Source organism: Chelonia mydas, chromosome 20 (assembly GCF_015237465.2).
Source record: "Chelonia mydas isolate rCheMyd1 chromosome 20, rCheMyd1.pri.v2, whole genome shotgun sequence".
Taxonomy (NCBI): Eukaryota; Metazoa; Chordata; order Testudines; family Cheloniidae; genus Chelonia; species Chelonia mydas.
Window position 1 is genome coordinate 10,611,693 of NC_051260.2, and position 16,139 is coordinate 10,627,831.

At 52.3% G+C, this 16,139-nt stretch overlaps 1 protein-coding gene across 2 annotated transcripts in view; it reads right to left on the reverse strand.

Moving 5' to 3' along the window:
* Positions 1-5,913: 5,913 nt before the first annotated feature.
* Positions 5,914-16,139, reverse strand: part of CBX5 (chromobox 5) — a 60,656-nt gene continuing 50,430 nt past the window's right edge. For both annotated transcript variants that reach the window (XM_007065805.4, XM_037884127.2), the window contains exon 5: positions 5,914-15,434. In XM_007065805.4, coding sequence (XP_007065867.1) covers positions 15,284-15,434 — 151 coding nt within the window. In that variant the 3' untranslated portion in view covers positions 5,914-15,283. The remainder of the gene's footprint in view (positions 15,435-16,139) is intronic.

Here is a 16,139-nt window from a genome sequence, read left to right on the forward strand (position 1 = left end):
AAGAGAAGCGGGAGCTGATGGATAAAAGGGGGAGAGGTAGAGGAGAGGAGAAAGAATTGGGAGAACTGTTGGGTTCGAGTCCACAGCTGGGATAGCAGGGTGCTGCAGGTTGGGATTGAGGGACACTGGCAGAGCTGGGGCGGGGGGGGAGCCCAGGCTGGGACAATGCAGGGATGGGGGGGGCCCAATGCCAGTACAGCCCTTGCCCTCACTGTGCCATTGGGCTCCTACATGCACAGCTCTGCTAGTTCCCCTCAGTCCCGTTTGGGTGACTCCCTGCGGCCTGGCTGCATCTCTCGGGGGGGGGGACACGGCCTTGGATCCGCAGCTTCCCCACACTGGGTCGGAGCAGCGATCTGTTACCAACTGGTTCCTCTGCAGAGACAGGCCCTGGGAGGCTATAAAATCGCCCAGCCTCCAGCAGGGACAGGCGCCACCCAGTGGCCATTCTAGGGACAGCAATGCCAAAAACGCACAGCTATAAAAGGTCAGAGCAAATGGTTTAATTATAGTAAAATCAGTAAATCTAATAACTCCAATACATGTAGAGTATGACACAAGTAACAATTAAAATACCCTCTAAATATAAATTGCATTAAAATATCATATACAGAAATGTGGGCCTATATTCATGATTATTACTACATTATTTGATTATTAATATACTATTATTACTGCTAAATATGTAGACTACAATAGTACCTTAAATATGTAGAGTACAATAGCCACTTGGGCATTGTCCTGTATGAACACAGAGAGTCCTGTTCTAATAAGAAATATAAAATATCAATAATAAAAGAGGTGCTAAGAAATGAATGAATGAATCCAATAATGTGTAAATATTAAGTAAATCTTATGTAAAATATGAAATATCACAAAATCAGAACATATTTTCCCTGGGTACATGGGGGTGTTATTGATTATTTTCATGTGGTTATTCTACTATGTAATGAAACACCTCTTGCAGTCTGAGTGTGCAGGATAAAGGCCTTTTGATGGCTTTTGGCAGAGAAAGGGAACAGATGTGCGGGTTTTAGTTCAATGAAACTGTTTCAAAGTTCATTCAATTGTCAGTAAAACAACAACACACCAAGGTGGCTGTTCCCTGGCACCTCCCCCCTTTTTTGGGCCCCCTTTTTTCTTCCACGGCCTCTGAAGTAGATTGAGGTGCATTCAGAAGATGGGAAAACTGAGGCACAGAGAGAGGAGGGGATCTGTCCACAGTCACACAGCACAAGTCCATGGCAGAGCTCAGGATAGAGCACACTTGTCCCGACTCCCAGCCCGCCCTGCTCTGAGCCGCTGGATTAGTTGTTTTCAGCGTGGGGCCCACAGACCACTGGGGTCCACAGAGGGTGTCTGAGATTTCCAAAGGGGTCCCACCCCTCCATTCAAAATATTTTTTAGGGGCTCACAAATGAAAAGAGCTTGAAAATCACTGCACTAGACTCGCCTCCCCTCCCAGGGCTGGGGATAGAACCCAGGCGTTCAGGCCTGCACCAGCATTTGAACCAGGGCCTTGTAGGCCCCTTGGGGGGCACTGAACTGCACTGGCCACTGCCCTTTGCCAGCCCGCTCCGTTCCAACTCATGCCCAGGGCAGCACGGATGATGCCTGCTCCCTTCCCAAGCACAAGGCCCAGCTCGGCCACCAGGTGTCGCTGGAGGACAGGGTTAGGGAGCCACCTGGCCTGCGGACTGCACAGGGCTCTGGGATGACTCCTGTGTGCAGGAAAGTAGGGGGGAGGGTGGGGGTGGGATAATGGAGCCTCTACAGGAGCCCAGCAAGGGGGGGCTGGAGCCGGAGGGGCGAGGTGAGCTGAGGACCAAGTCCTGGCGAGCTAGCACACAGCTAATGAATGGATGGCAGGGGCAAGAAGAGAACCCAGGGGTCTTGGCTCCTAGCCACGCATCCCTTGAGCCCCCCCCCCCCCCCCCAAGCTGGGGTTAGAACCCAGGAATCCTGACTCTTAGACCCCTTGACCCCACTCCGCTCCCCGAGCCGGGGATAGACCCAGGAGTCCTGGCTCCCAGCCCCTGCAGTTAATGGTGTCGCAGCGTCTGTCTGTGCAAACTGCTCTGTGAAAGAAGCTCTGCCCCACCCCAATTTGCTTCAAACCCCACAGCCAATCACCCCCCCCACCCGCTTCCCTGAAGTCTCTCCCCTTCTCCACTCCAGTTCCCACCCCATGGCCTGCTGCCCCCTCCAATGCCCTGGCCCCGCTTCCCAGTCTGCCCCCTTCCTCCAAACAGCCCCACGAAGAAACCACAGAGCTGAACTCCGACAGCCTTCCATGTTCTGCCAGCCACCCTCGCGGCCCCATCATCCCCCTGGCACCAGCCACAGCACTGCCGGCCCCACAGCAAGGCAGGGGAGCAGCACGCAGACCTGTCTGAGCCCACGGGCAAGTCCTCGCCAAAGCCACTGCAGCCAGGGCCCACATGCCCACAGACACGCTCAGGGGTGCAGGCTGGTGCTCCAGGTTGGACTCCCAGATTCTCTCCCCAGCTCTGAGGGAGGAATGAGGTCAGGACTCCTGGGTCCCACTGCAGACTAAGCAAGCCATTCAGTGTCCGTGCTTGGGCAGGGGCCTGAGGGACAGAGGTGCTGGGACCTGCAACCCATGGGGTTTGGGTGCTGGGAGCAATCAGGCCACACACCCTCAAACTGGGCAGCCCCAGCAGAGGCCACTTGTGAAAGCTGCAGCTTGTCCCCTGAGTGGCTCCATTTGCTCCCCTGCAGCAGAGCCAATGTGAACTTGCCTTTGCAAAGCCCTGAGTGCCGCCAGCACAGCGTGCTCCTAGCTCCGCCACTGACCCGCTGGGCACAGCAGGAAGAAAAGAACCCAGGAATCCTGGCTCCCAGCCCCCGCTGCTCTAACCACTAGAGTCCACTCCATGCTCTGCACTAGGACTGGAACCCAGGAGTCCGGCCAGCCAGATGCCCCGAGGTAGGAAGTGTTGCATCAGATTTAGCACCCGTGGGACTAAGCCTGCATTGGGGGTCACATGGCTGCAGCCCCCTCTAGGGAACATGCCACCCCGAAGAATTGAAGCTTGCAGTGTAATCACCCTTTCAGGTTGCCCAGGGAACCACCCATCTGCAACCCCATGGGACTGACTGCCTGAGTCTACACTGCAAACTGGCATTGGCCAATAACTCCACCTCCGCGAGAGGCAGCGGGAGAAGCCCTACACAGGGAGTTAGTTGGTGTAACTGCTTCGCTTGGGGGAGTGGATTTTTCACAACCCTGAGCGATCTAATTACACCAAACTGCGTAGCACAGACCTGGCTGCTGCGTTGACACTGGAATTTAGTGACACCACTGACATTTTGAAGCATTAACTCCCACTGCTGACCATCTAGCAGTCACACCAGCCGGCTGTGCCGGGATTGTGGGGCCAGCATGGGCACAGGGGGGTGACTTGTCCATAGGCCCCTCTTGTGGGAGGAGCCTAAGGGAGCGGTGAAAGGAATCTCCATGGGAAGCCCCCAACGCAGGAGAGAGATCAGGTCAGAATGGGACACGGCAAAGGAAAGGGACAGTCCTGTTTGAGGGCAGGACTGAGGCACATGAGGGGGGGCCAGGTGTGTGGGAGATCACCCCATAACTGCCTGCCCCTTATATCCTCACAGGACATTAGTCTGCGGGGCTGAGAAACAGCAGCTTGCACCAGCCTTGACTTCACCGCAGGTTTAAGCGGGGGAATAGTCACGCTCTTGGGGGGAACTTTCCTGGCTTCTGCACTACCCCGGTGAAGTGGGCTAGTGAAAGGATCTGAGTCCTCACTCCCACACTTCCTTTACCCAGTGGCCTTTCTGCCCTTGAGGACTCCCCTTCCACTCTCCTGTCTGGCAGAGTCCTCGTAACCCCAACAAGGCTGGGCCCAGGATTCCTGGGGGGCTCGACCCCCAACCCTGCTGTGGTCATCTAGGACAGGGGCTAGGGTGTCCCCACTCCGGGGTACTCTCTCTGCACTGGGCACTCCTCTGACCCACTGACCATTACATACAAGTTAAAGCAAATGCAGGTTATTTAATCAACAATTAATTTTAAAAAGAATAAGGAAAACTGGGAAAGGTTAAAGGAAACACATCACCCCGCTCTGTGGCAGGGAACATCACAAACAGTGCCTCTGGAATGTCCGGGCAGATCACAGCCTGTTCCTTGGAAGTCCCAGGCCTCCTGCTCAGGCCCCGGCTGTGCTGCAGGGATGCTGTGGGTTGGACACTTGCTCTGGTGGTGGCCACACGCTCTCAGGCTCTAAGTGGTAGGACCCTTCTTCCCAGTGTCGCCCCCGCCCTGTCGGGGTTACGATCCAAGCCTGGCCTGCAGAGCCTCTTAACTGAGGCGTCTCCCTGTGCTGGGCCCACTGCCCAGGGTCCCCTTCGGTCTCCCCAGCTGCTCACCGCACCCAGCTCCGGACTGCTCCAGCCCCAGCTCCACCACTCGGTCTCTGCACTGCTGCTGCTGCTCTGCCTCCAGCACCCTGGGCTGCTTCTCTGGCCTCTCTGGCTCTGGTTGCTGCAGCTCTGCTCCCAGCACAGGTCTGCTCTGCAGCCTGTGACACTGCTCCCAGCACTGACCTGCTTCCTGGGCTGCTTTTCGGGCCCCTCTGGCTCTGGTTGCTGCAGCTCTGCTCCCAGGGCACGTCTGCTCTCTCTGGGCTGTGCCTCTGGCTTTGGGGCTGCAGCTCTGCTCCCAGGACAGGGTCTGCTCTCTCTGGGCTGCTTTTCTGGCCCCTCTGGATCTGGCCCAGCTCTGCTCCCCAGCTCAGCTTGGGCCCCTGCTTTCTCCTTAGCTCGGCCCCCCTCTGTCTGACCCAGGCAAATCCAGCTCACACGGAGGACGGGACCTCCCTGGCCTCCTGACTGCCTGATTAGCCTGCCTGCCCCATCATTCAGGCTGACCTGGAGCATTCACCTCTCCCCATTGTTCCTGGGGGCTGTCAGTCTCAGGGTCCTGATTCCCCATCGACCCTTCCCCCTTTTTAGTACTGGGAGCTAGCAACTAAAACACCCCCACTGAACGTTAGTAAGGGGGCAACAGTCCCCTTACACAGGGAAGAATTTCCCGCTCTGACTGTGCCTGAAAGGACGTTGGTTAAATCGGCGTAGCTTCCATGGCTCTATGACAGGGGTGGGCAAACTTTTTGGCCCAAGGGCTACATCGGGGTGCAAAACTGTATGTAGGGCTGGGTAGGGAAGGCTGTGCCTCCCCAAACAGTATGGCCCCTGCCCCCTATTTGCCCCCTCCCACTTCCGCCCCCTGACTGCCCCCCTCAGAACCCCCCACCCATCCAACACCCCCCTGCTCCTTGTCCCCTGACCGCCCCTTCCCGGGACCCCCCCCCATCTAATTCCCCCCCCCGTTCCCTTCCCTGTCCCCTGACCACCCCACCACAGAACCTCCACCCCATCCAACCGCCCCCTGTTCCCTGTCCCCTGACTGCCCCCTGGGACCTCCTGGCTCTTATTCAACCCCCCTTACCATGCCGCTCAGAGCAGCATGTCCAGAGCCACACCGCCCAGCCGGAGCCAGACACGCTGCTGCGCTGCCCTGCATGACCGGGCAGCCCTGCTGCCCAGAGCGCTGCCCGCGCAGCGGTGTGGCTACGGGGGAAGGAGGACAGGAGGGGAGGGGCCAGGGGCTAGCCTCCTGGGCCAGGAGCTCAGGGGCCGGGCAGGACAGTCCCATGGGCTGGATGTGGCCCGCGCGCCGTAGTTTGCCCACCTCTGCTCTAGGGTGCTTTGCACCAGCTTAGAATCTGGCCTGATGTGTCTGTTTCACCCACATGACTGAGTGATGCACCAAGAGCAGGGTGTGCGTGGTGGGGGTGTCTATGCAGGACAATTATATCCACACGCACAGAGACAAGAGCAGGGGAGGAAAAATCACACAGGATACTGTACTGAAAAGTAACCATTTATTAGAACCAATACAAGAGTATGAAAGAGTGCGAAGGGACAGGGGGCCTTTGTAACATGTCAGTCTCATGATGGGACAAAAATCCCTAGTTTAAAAACATCACTATTTAAAAAAAGCATAACATACATTAGCGGAGAGACGGGCTACGCTACTGAACATCACACGGGAGAGGGGAGAGCCGTGAGCCACACGCCGGCTCAGACAGACACTTTGTGCCACACAGTAGCACCTGGCTAAGGTCTGGAGGACAGAGTCCCACTCTTCCCTAGCAAGTCAGTTCTAACAGGGAGATGGGTTTGAATGCTGCCCACGGCCCCCACACTAACAGTGCTGTGCCACCTACTGCCTAGGCAACACAGCGGTGACACAGCAAGGAAACACACACACCTGGCACGTGGCGGGAGCAGCCATGGGTTTTTCTCAAGTCTCTTCCAATCGCGCTTCATCTTGCAGCCCTTACTCACGCCAAGCAGTGATTGGATGGCTGGCGGAAGCGGAGGTTGGGCCCATAGATTAAAGTAACACTGTCAAAATAATTTAGGACTAAAATGTGTCAGACCTTGAAATGATCCAGCCTGCTGAGCAATGGCTTCTGAACTCTCCAGGGGAAGAGTCTCATTTTGTCAGAGATGTACTTTTTTAAAAAACGGGGTTCACCCCCTGTTCAGGGGAGGGGGGAACATCAAAAATGTGGGAGCTGAACCCCTAAAAGCTCAGATTGGCTAGGAAGGAAAGATGCCCCCAAATGGAATGGCAGGACCTAGCCCCCTGGAATACCAGAAACTGACAAGTAGAAAGTAGCCCTGTATTTTGCTGATTCACCCTTATAGGAGCATGGACTCTACATTTGTTCGAAAGGAGGCATGTATGCTACAACAAAACAACTGCGCTAGGAGACTCAACACTAGGCTGAACTAAGGCTCTGTCTTGCCTCTACGTGTGGGATCAGAGCACGTTTTAATCATTAGCAAATCATGCCTCACCAATGGACTTTTAATCAGGGGGAGTCCAATTTATAAGAGGAGGAAGACAATCATCATGTTCCAGCTTAGAGAAGGCTCAGCTGTGATCCCTGATAAAATTAGAACATCTGTGACAAAAATTCATGTGTTTAATTAAAATGCAATTAATTTCCCCACTTCACTTGCAAGTTACCAGTCCTTGCAAGTGGCAATGTCCATGGAACAGACAGAGAGGACAGACTGGAACTAGACTCTCTAAAAGTTAATAGTTGTTTAAACGCAGGCCGGATCCAACCTTTAGCACAAAAGACTTGAAATCGTTGGCAATTGGCTTTGAGAACTGACTCGGCCTAAAAAGTGTCCACACAGAAGTGCTCAGTATATAAAAGAAAGATTTTTAAAAAAACACACTAGTTACAAAGTTGGCCAGAGACCACGCCCATATCTCAGAACGATCCCTCCCCAGATCCCTTCTATGTAACAACAACAAAAGAAATTTGACAAAAAATTAGCGTTCTGCTTTGCCATAAAAAAAAAAACCACCAACAACACCAGGAACAGCAACTTGACAGAGGGAGGAGATTGGCCAAGGGGACCGTTTCCCACAAAGGGGAGTGTGGATACGTATCGGAGGACTGCCCAGTGCAGCAGGGCTGGGGAGCGTTGAGTTGGCACAGGGAGTTCTAGCTGCCTTGACTGCACTGGGTTACAGCCACTTACAAGGGATTAAAATAAAGAGCAAGAGAGGTCAGAAAAGCATTTTACCCACCCACAGCCCTGGATTCTGGGTGTTCCTCCTTGGGAGAGTTGGAGATAAGAGTCCCCCTCAAAATGGCATTTTTAAACAGGTGCAACAGCTGTGGCCTGTCCCCCAGTTTTATTGAAAACGAGCCCCACACGACCAGTGTTTGAATGTGGGTCTTGTTCAGTGACAACTGCACGTCAGGAGACCAGGAGCCTCAACCTGGGTCTTGGCAGATATGGAAGAGTGACTTCCATCTGCAGTGCAGCTTCCTTATTGTGATGTGGGCATCCTGCACCCCCAGCCATTCCTTTGGGCGGGTTCTCACTCAGAGGCTCGCTCCTTTGCCTTTGGTCAGGTTTGTCTGAGCAGTGTGAGTGGGGAGGGGGGGCAGATTTAGGATCCAAGATTAAATGCTTTTCAGTTCCCCTTCCACGTGCCACATGCCAGCCCCGTCCCAGTCGCAGCCGACCCCGCTTTGTGTTTGAAAATTACCCTGGTCCCCCCACCACTACAAACCGAGCGCTGAAGTGGCAGCTGGCTGGGGAATCGCTTTGACCTCCCTAGCTAGCATCAGACTTCAACTTGAAAACTATGGTGCAACAAGAGGATCCCAATCCTGGTGTCCATCCCCCCCCAAAACGTAGCACACACAGGGGGGAATCAGACCGCATGTGACAACGGGAGGCATGCAGTACGTACTGCATTCTCGGGGCTTCCCTCAGTCTGGCTTTAGCCTTTCTCAATTTATTTTGCAGAACCAGTGTGAACACTTGTGTGGACAATTATCTCAGGTTGGCTTAAGCTAATTCTTAACAAGCTAAATAAGTGCAGCATCCACACAGCCTTTCACACTCGTTTAATTAGGTTAGTTTCAAACCGCGCCATTACGGGCAGCTTGTTCACAGACACTAAGCTGTTTTCTTGAGCAAGGGACAATTTGAGAGAGCTGTTTGCGATAAATGGGGCCAAGGAAAAGGGTTGAGTTTTGGTTCCCAATAGATGCCACAAGGAAAATGTCTCCTCTTTCAGATGGTACATGCCATTCCAGGAACTTAGTCTGGCACTTAACCTCCTGCCCCGAACACCCTGTGAGAAGAGGATTAGGACCAGGGTACTGCTCACAGCTAGACATGCAGGCTGGGACACAAAATAAACAATGCCCGGAGAGCTTTTCAGTCTAGCATTAAGTATTTGGTTTTGGCCACAAACACCGAAAACCTCCCCCGACCTACTCAGAGTTTGCTAAGGGGTTTCTGACATCACTTCTTTACCCACCCCCTTCCTCCCATGCCAGCTGCTGCATCTACTTTTCGAGCAACACTGATACCAGAAATTAGCAAAACAAAATCTAGCCAGAAGGGAAGGTGGCTGGCCAGCTGCAGAGAAGCTTCCTCTCTGCAATAGGAAAAGCAGCAGGACTGAGCATTCAAGAGCAGTTAAAAGGGAGCGACTGGGGAGGGATCTGGGGCAGACTCAATAGGCAGAGATCTGTCTGGCGCACGAGCTTGCAGGGAGGTCCAGGACAGCCCTATTGACAGGAGATGACACCACATACTACGCTGCCTGAGGCTGCAACCAACACAATCTATTACTCTGTCTAGAAGCCACTTTGAATGCTGAAGCAACTTAAGAACCATTTTGCATCTCCCAAAGGGGCATAATTCAGGCTGGAAGGGAGAAGACTAACAGCTACCCTCAAGACTGACTGCTGAAACAGCACCTGACATACCAAGCCTGCTGAGCCATGTGGCTCTAATCTGATTCATATCAGGCTTTTTATCCAGAGCCATTTTACTGCTTCTATTAGAACACGCAGCACAGCTAAAATGAGAGTCCAATAGGATCATGGGGAGTGTATTTGCAACCAGCTCTGGTCACAACCAGTGTTCCCTCTAATTTTTTCCACACGTGCAGAATGAATTTTGTTATGTGCACCAATATGTAAGTGATGTTGTACCATATTGGTGCACATAACAAAATTCATGTGGTGGGGGTGGGGCTGAGGGGTTCAGAGTGTGGGAGGGGGCTCAGGGCTGGGGCAGAGAGTTTAGAGTGTGCAGTCTCCGGCTAGGGGTGTGGGCTCTGGGGTGGGGCCAGAGATGAGGGGTTTGGGTGTAGGAGGGGGCTGGGGCAGGGGGGTGAGGGCTCCGGCTGGGGGTGCAGGCTTTGGGGTGGGCCAGAGATGAGGGGTTTGGGGTGTAAGGACTCCGGCTGGGGGTGCGGGCTGGGGATGAGGGGTTTGGGGTGCAGGCTGCCTCAGGGCTATGCAGGGAGAGAAGGTTTTGCAGGGTTTTGTTCAATATCTTCATTAACAATCTGGAGGATGGCGTGGATTGCACCCTCAGCAAGTTTGCAGATGACACTAAACTGGGAGGAGAGGTAGATACGCTGGCCGGTAAGGATAGGATACAGAGGGACCCCAGACAAATTAGAGGATTGTGCCAAAAGAAATCTGATGAGGTTCAACAAGGGGCTCTTAGGATGGAAGTATCCCATGCACCGCTACAGACTAGGGACCGAATGGCTAGGCAGCAGTTCTGCAGAAAAGGACCTAGGGGTGACAGTGGACGAGAAGCTGGATATGAGTCAGTGTGCCCTTGTTGCCAAGAAGGCTAACGGCATTTTGGGCTGTATAAGTAAGAGCATTGCCAGCAGATCGAGGGAAGTGATCATTCCCCTTTATCTGGTATTGGTGAAGCCTCATCTGGAGTACTGTGTCCAGTTTTGGGCCTCACACTACAAGAAGGATGTGGAAAAATGGGAAAGAGTCCAGCAAAGGGCAACAAAAATGATTAGGGGGCTGGAGCACATGACTTATGAGGAGAGGCTGAGGGAATTGGGGTTATTTAGTCTGCAGAAGAGAAGAATGAGGCGGGATTTGATAGCTGCTTTCAACTACCTGAAAGGAGGTTCCAAAGAGGATGGATCTAGACTGTTCTCAGCGGTACCAGATGACAGAACGAGGAGTAATGGTCTCAAGTTGCAGTGGGGGAGGTTTAGGCTGGGTACTAGGAAAAACTTTTTCACTAGGAGGGTGGTGAAGCACTGGAATGGATTACCTGGAAGGGAGGTGGTGGAATCTCCTTCCTTAAAGGTTTTTAAGGCCCAGCTTGACAAAGCCCTGGCTGGGATGATTTAGTTGGGGTTGGTCCTGCTTTGAGCAAGGGGTTGGACTAGATGACCTCCTGAGGTCCCTTCTAAGCCTGATATTCTATGATTCTATTAACTCCCCCCAGCTCTCTCTCCCCACAGCAGCACTTGGGCTGCGGGGGAGAGGCGCCTTTCCCCACCGCAGCAGCTCCGGGGCTGGGGCCATGGTATAGGCACCTCTTCCCTGTCCACAGCAGGTCCTTCCACAGTCCGGGCCGCCAGCGATGGTCCGCCGATTCGGGCTTCCCATCCCTCACCAGCGGCCTGGAGGAGCAGCAGTGGCTGTGGGCTCCTTTCTGCCTCCCGCCCCGTCACTGCCTGCTGGTGACGGAGGGCGGGGACGGAGAGAGAAGTCCTGGGATGGCAGGCGAGGCCCCTACTTAGCATGGGTCGGGCGCCATTATAAACCTGGTACTGTCTGGGCTGGGCTGGGTCGGGGCTAGGAGAGAGGCATCTCTCCCCACCACAGCCCCGAGCGTCTGTGCGGTGTTTAATAGGCTGCTGAGCAGCCACGCAGCTTAGAGGGAACTTAGGTCACAACACAATCAATGGTGGATTTCGCTTAGATTTGCTTCCAGAGAGCAAAGAGTTAAAGAGAGACAGTCTGTGCGGGAAGAAGGGGCCGGTCTCCTGTTAACAGTGCCTGTCCTCTGCGTGCTGCTCCATGTTCTATAGCATTTCACACTAGCTCAGAGATCGCCAGCAGGCTTATCCACTCCCATCTGCAGCAGACACAGAGGCACAGAAAGAGCATTAATCCATCTTTATTTGCAACTCCTGCAGTGGTTCTCAACCTTTCCAGATTACTGTACCCCTTTCAAGGATCTGCTTTCAGCCCAGGGAGGCGGGACTCATGCTTTGGCTTCAGCATGTACCTGTTTCGCAGCTCTCCTGCTTGCCACCCCCGTAATGACGGCCCTGCACTTGCAATCCCCCATAACCCATCCTGTCAGACCCAGGTTGAGAAACACTGATACAGTATATAGGGCAGTATAAACAAATGATTGTCTGTATGAAATTTTAGTTTGTACTGACGTGTACCCCTAATTGAGAAGCACTGCTGTACAGCAGCTGCCTTGCTCCCTCTGAGTTTGGTGCAAAGGGCTGTAGGAGGTTGGGGGCTGCGGGGGGGGGAAGAGGAAAACAGAGTTGGCAAAGATCAAGACTCCAGCAAATCACGGGAAGACTAGCTGACTCCCTTCAGAGAAAAGAAATCCATGCAGAGGCAGGGATAAAGCAACAGCAGCAAGTCTGCCTGCTGGAACGGCTGGAGAGGAAGGGGAAGAACAAGGAGCATGTGATGCTGGGAGAATGGGGGCCAGAGAAGAAGTGGAAGCCACAGGTTGACATGCCAGCAGCTTTTTCTATACCTGAGCTAATACCTGAAAGCAGCGCACCAAGTGGTACAGACTGCAGCCAGGCTATGCTCTTGCATCCCGCCCTGTAAAAGCTTCTTTCGATATCCCCACCTCCCCCCACATTACAGGTGGGGAAGCCCCTAAACTAATGCAGTTGGAAGGTAGCCAGCTGTTGCCATTACCTATTGTACCAACTACATCCTACAGCAATTCACATACTAGCATCAATGTTTGCTAACATGCTACACAGCAAGGAGCCCATGCTACCCAGCTCAGATCCAAATACAGATGCATCAGGCTTAGCCCTAAACCTACGCAAATCCTAACCAAGTGAGAATGACGGGAATCCCCAAACTCCTCCCAAAGCGTCATCACCACATGCCCTGGCTCTGGGAGCGCTCTCTGACTAGCCCAAGGTCACTCAAAGTAAATTAAAAAATGTCATAACCCCATAAAAACACACTCAATCTCTGTGGATTGTGCTTCTGCCAGAGGTACCTGTGCAAGCCCCACAGTTATTGGAACAAGAGGCTGTAAGACCACAGGCGCTTAATGATGAGCAAAGTCAGTTACAGAGATGCCCGGAACGCTGCTAAGCAGAAGCCTTGGAAGGGTGCCAGGGCCAGGAGCACTTCCCAGCACATATGAAAAAGTGTGCAGCATTAGGAACATCAGCATTTCTACTCTGTGTGCTGGCAGCTGCAGCTTGGCTGGCCTGTTTGGCAGTGTGGCTCAGAAGGCAGATTTTTTAATTTCAAATCACTCTCAACATCAGCCAGGACAATGCAACTAGAAATACTGACCGTACCAACGGGAACTTTCAAAAGTAAATGATGTATTGAGTATGCTGCTCTAAGCAATGGCCATGCTAACCCTTTGCCTGCACGCACCTCCAAAAGGCACAGAAGACGATGGCAGGTGCGTCAGTGAAGTGGAAATACTGCTTAGTGATATGTGCTCAACTAGAAGTTGTGTTAGAGACAGAGTGAAATCCTGGCCCCACGGAAGTCAATGAGAGCTCTGGCATTGATTTCCAGGGCGCCTGGATTTCCCCCACAGCATCTGAACCGCTTGCAAGCAGAATTCATCCAACAGTGTGAATATTATACTGAAAGGGCTTGTGCCCACAAGAGAGACAGACAGACACAAAGGCTGAGAACAAACTGCGTCACGTGCTCTAGAAAAGCAGAACAAGCAAAATTCTCTGTGCCCACAACAAAGACTAACCAGAGTTCAAGGGCCAGGAAGGGAGTCAGCACTGATAAAACTCCCTCTGTACCCAGTCTACAGGTATGCCCCAACGCCATTCAAGATTTCCAAGCTCACTATAAAGGGAGAGAATCGGGGTAGCAAAGGGGTGGGAATGACGGAAGATAAACAAGAACAGGACCAGGCCTTTGGACTGAGGAAAGTCAGGATGCAACAAGGATATTTTCATTCGAGAGAATAAACCCACAACCCCTTTCCAATTCATCCACTTGCAGGTCCCCACTTTATGCAATAAGCCTTTCCAAGCCACAGTGAAGGCCACAAAACCAACTAGCTCATTCTTGCAGAAGCTTTGCACAGGGAATGAGCCAACCAGAAACCAGTGTCGACACCGCAATACCATAATTTTATTACTTCTAGTCATCAAGGAGGACTCTGTTTGCAACATTAGGAGCAGGGAGCTTAAGACATCCATCAGCTCCTGCGGGCAAGGAGACTGCCACAGGCAAGAGAGCCCAAGTCCAGCTAAACTACACAGGACGTAGGAGCAGCATGAAGAGTGAACATGATGCTGGAAAGCAAAAGAGGGCTGTGCCGAGATGCTAAGGAGCAGATCTTGCAACCAGCCCTGGGTCAGTTCTCCACTCCGGCCTCACCATACTCAGGGAGGGAAAGAAAAAGGAACCCCCAAGAGCAGTGCCTAATGCTGTAGCGGCTCAGTTCTGCACCACCTTACTGTACTGCCAGCTCTCTTGGGCAGCAGAGCGACTGTCCCAGATACCCATGCCTTGCAAAACGAGCATTCATCCCCCTGGGAAACAGCAATGCCCTCTCTGCTCCACTGGCAGGTCCTACAGCCTGGGGCATATTTTCCAGGGAGAAGTGCTGTGCACACCAGACCAGATCAGCTGTCCACGTTTCCAAGGCAGAGCTCATGGGGGAGGGAAGGAGAGGTCCTCAAGGGGGAAGCCACTTTGGTAACACAATGCTTGTGGCCTTTGAAGCAACAGCCAATGACAGAAATGGATCAGGTGCCTTGGCACAAAGCCAGGCCACCTGATACGCTCACACTATGGAAATACACAGCCCAAATGAGAAACGAATATATACATACATACTGTATAAGATCATACAAAAGCAGTGGCAGGCCTCCACCTGCGCCTGACAGGGGATACACAATCGTATTTAAAGTTAAGAAGGCTCTGCTTTTCCTATCTCCCACACATTAGACTCCTCCTGGAGGAAGGGGGCTCGCTCTGCATCTGGGAACCAATACTAATGCAGGCTGGGCTTGCAAAGAGAACACAACTAGCCTGGAAACTATCCCAGGCACGAGACAGGCTGGAAGGCATCACAACCCAGGACAACTGGTGTCCCCCAGCATGGAGTCCAGATGCATAGTCCCAACAAGACTTTGCCAGTTATGTAACAACACACAAGCCAGCATACAAAGGCCACATTGACCATCTCAGGATGTTGCCCTGTGTAGCATTAGCAGGAGGGACAGGAGGGATTTCCCAAATGCAGACAGCTCCTATTGCTTTTCCAGCCAACAGCCATTTGTGCACCTGGACAGGATAACTCCACTTAGTTCTGTTTAGGAAGAGCATCGCTGCCATTCTCGGCATTTAAAGCGGCAAAAAGGGATGGAACCAAAGGGAACCAACAACTCTGTAAACCCCTGGAGGCTCTAAGAGGATGTGAGAAGTCAAAACCGTTTTCTGGAGGGTGGGGGGAAGAGAGAGGAGACACAGCACATAAATCTCGTGGGTTTCACTAGAGATGAAGCCGAACATGAAGCAAACCATTTATGTTATGACTGAACCAATAACAGGTTTCTCCTGGGAACACAGTAATAAGCACATTTCAATGGATGTGGTCGGGTCAGGTGGATGTGTATGTACAGCTAAGGATGGCCCAGGATGGCACTTTAGCTTTTCGCTGCTTCTCTCTCTTTGTTTTCCGTGTCCTCTGGATACGCGTGCCAGGTCAGTCTCTCCTCATAAAACGCTATCACAATCTGCGGGCATTTCACGTTGGCTTCCTTTGCTAGGACCAGGTCTGCTTCATCTGTGTCTTTCCTGAAGATTCAAAGAGAGAGTATTACTAGGTTCCTTGTTAGCTCTGGGCTCCCACTGGCCAGCTTTCAACATTACCTTAGAACCTCAGAGTTACAAACACCTTGGGAATGGAGGTTGTTCATAACTCTGAAATGTTCATAATTCTCAACAAAACATTATAATTGTTCTTTCAAAAGTTGACAAGTGAACACTGACTTAATACAGCTTTGAAATTTTACTATGCAGAAGAAAAATGCTTGATTTAACCATGTTGATTTAAATGAAACAAGCACAGAAACAGTTTCCTTATCTTGTCAAATATTTTTTTAAAACTTTCCTTTTATATTTTTAGTATAACACAGTACTGTACAGTGTTTGCTTTTATTTTCTGTCTCTACTGCTGCCTGATTGTGTGCTTCCGGTTCCAAAGGAGGTGTGCGGTTGACTAGTCAGTTTGTAACTCTGGTGTTCGTAACTCTGAGGTTCTACTGTAATAGGACTATAAAACTCTGCTGTGAGCAACAGCGTGAACATGCGCGCGGACACACACACACACACACTCACACTTCCCTCCTTCACAGGATGTGTGTCTGTCTCTTTATGTATACACATAGCTCTTCTCACCACAATCCCTGAGCACTTTCCAGACATTAATGGGTGTGATCTCCACAGCTCCCTTGTGAGGAAGGGAAGCATCGTACCCATTTCACAGATGGGAACCTGCGG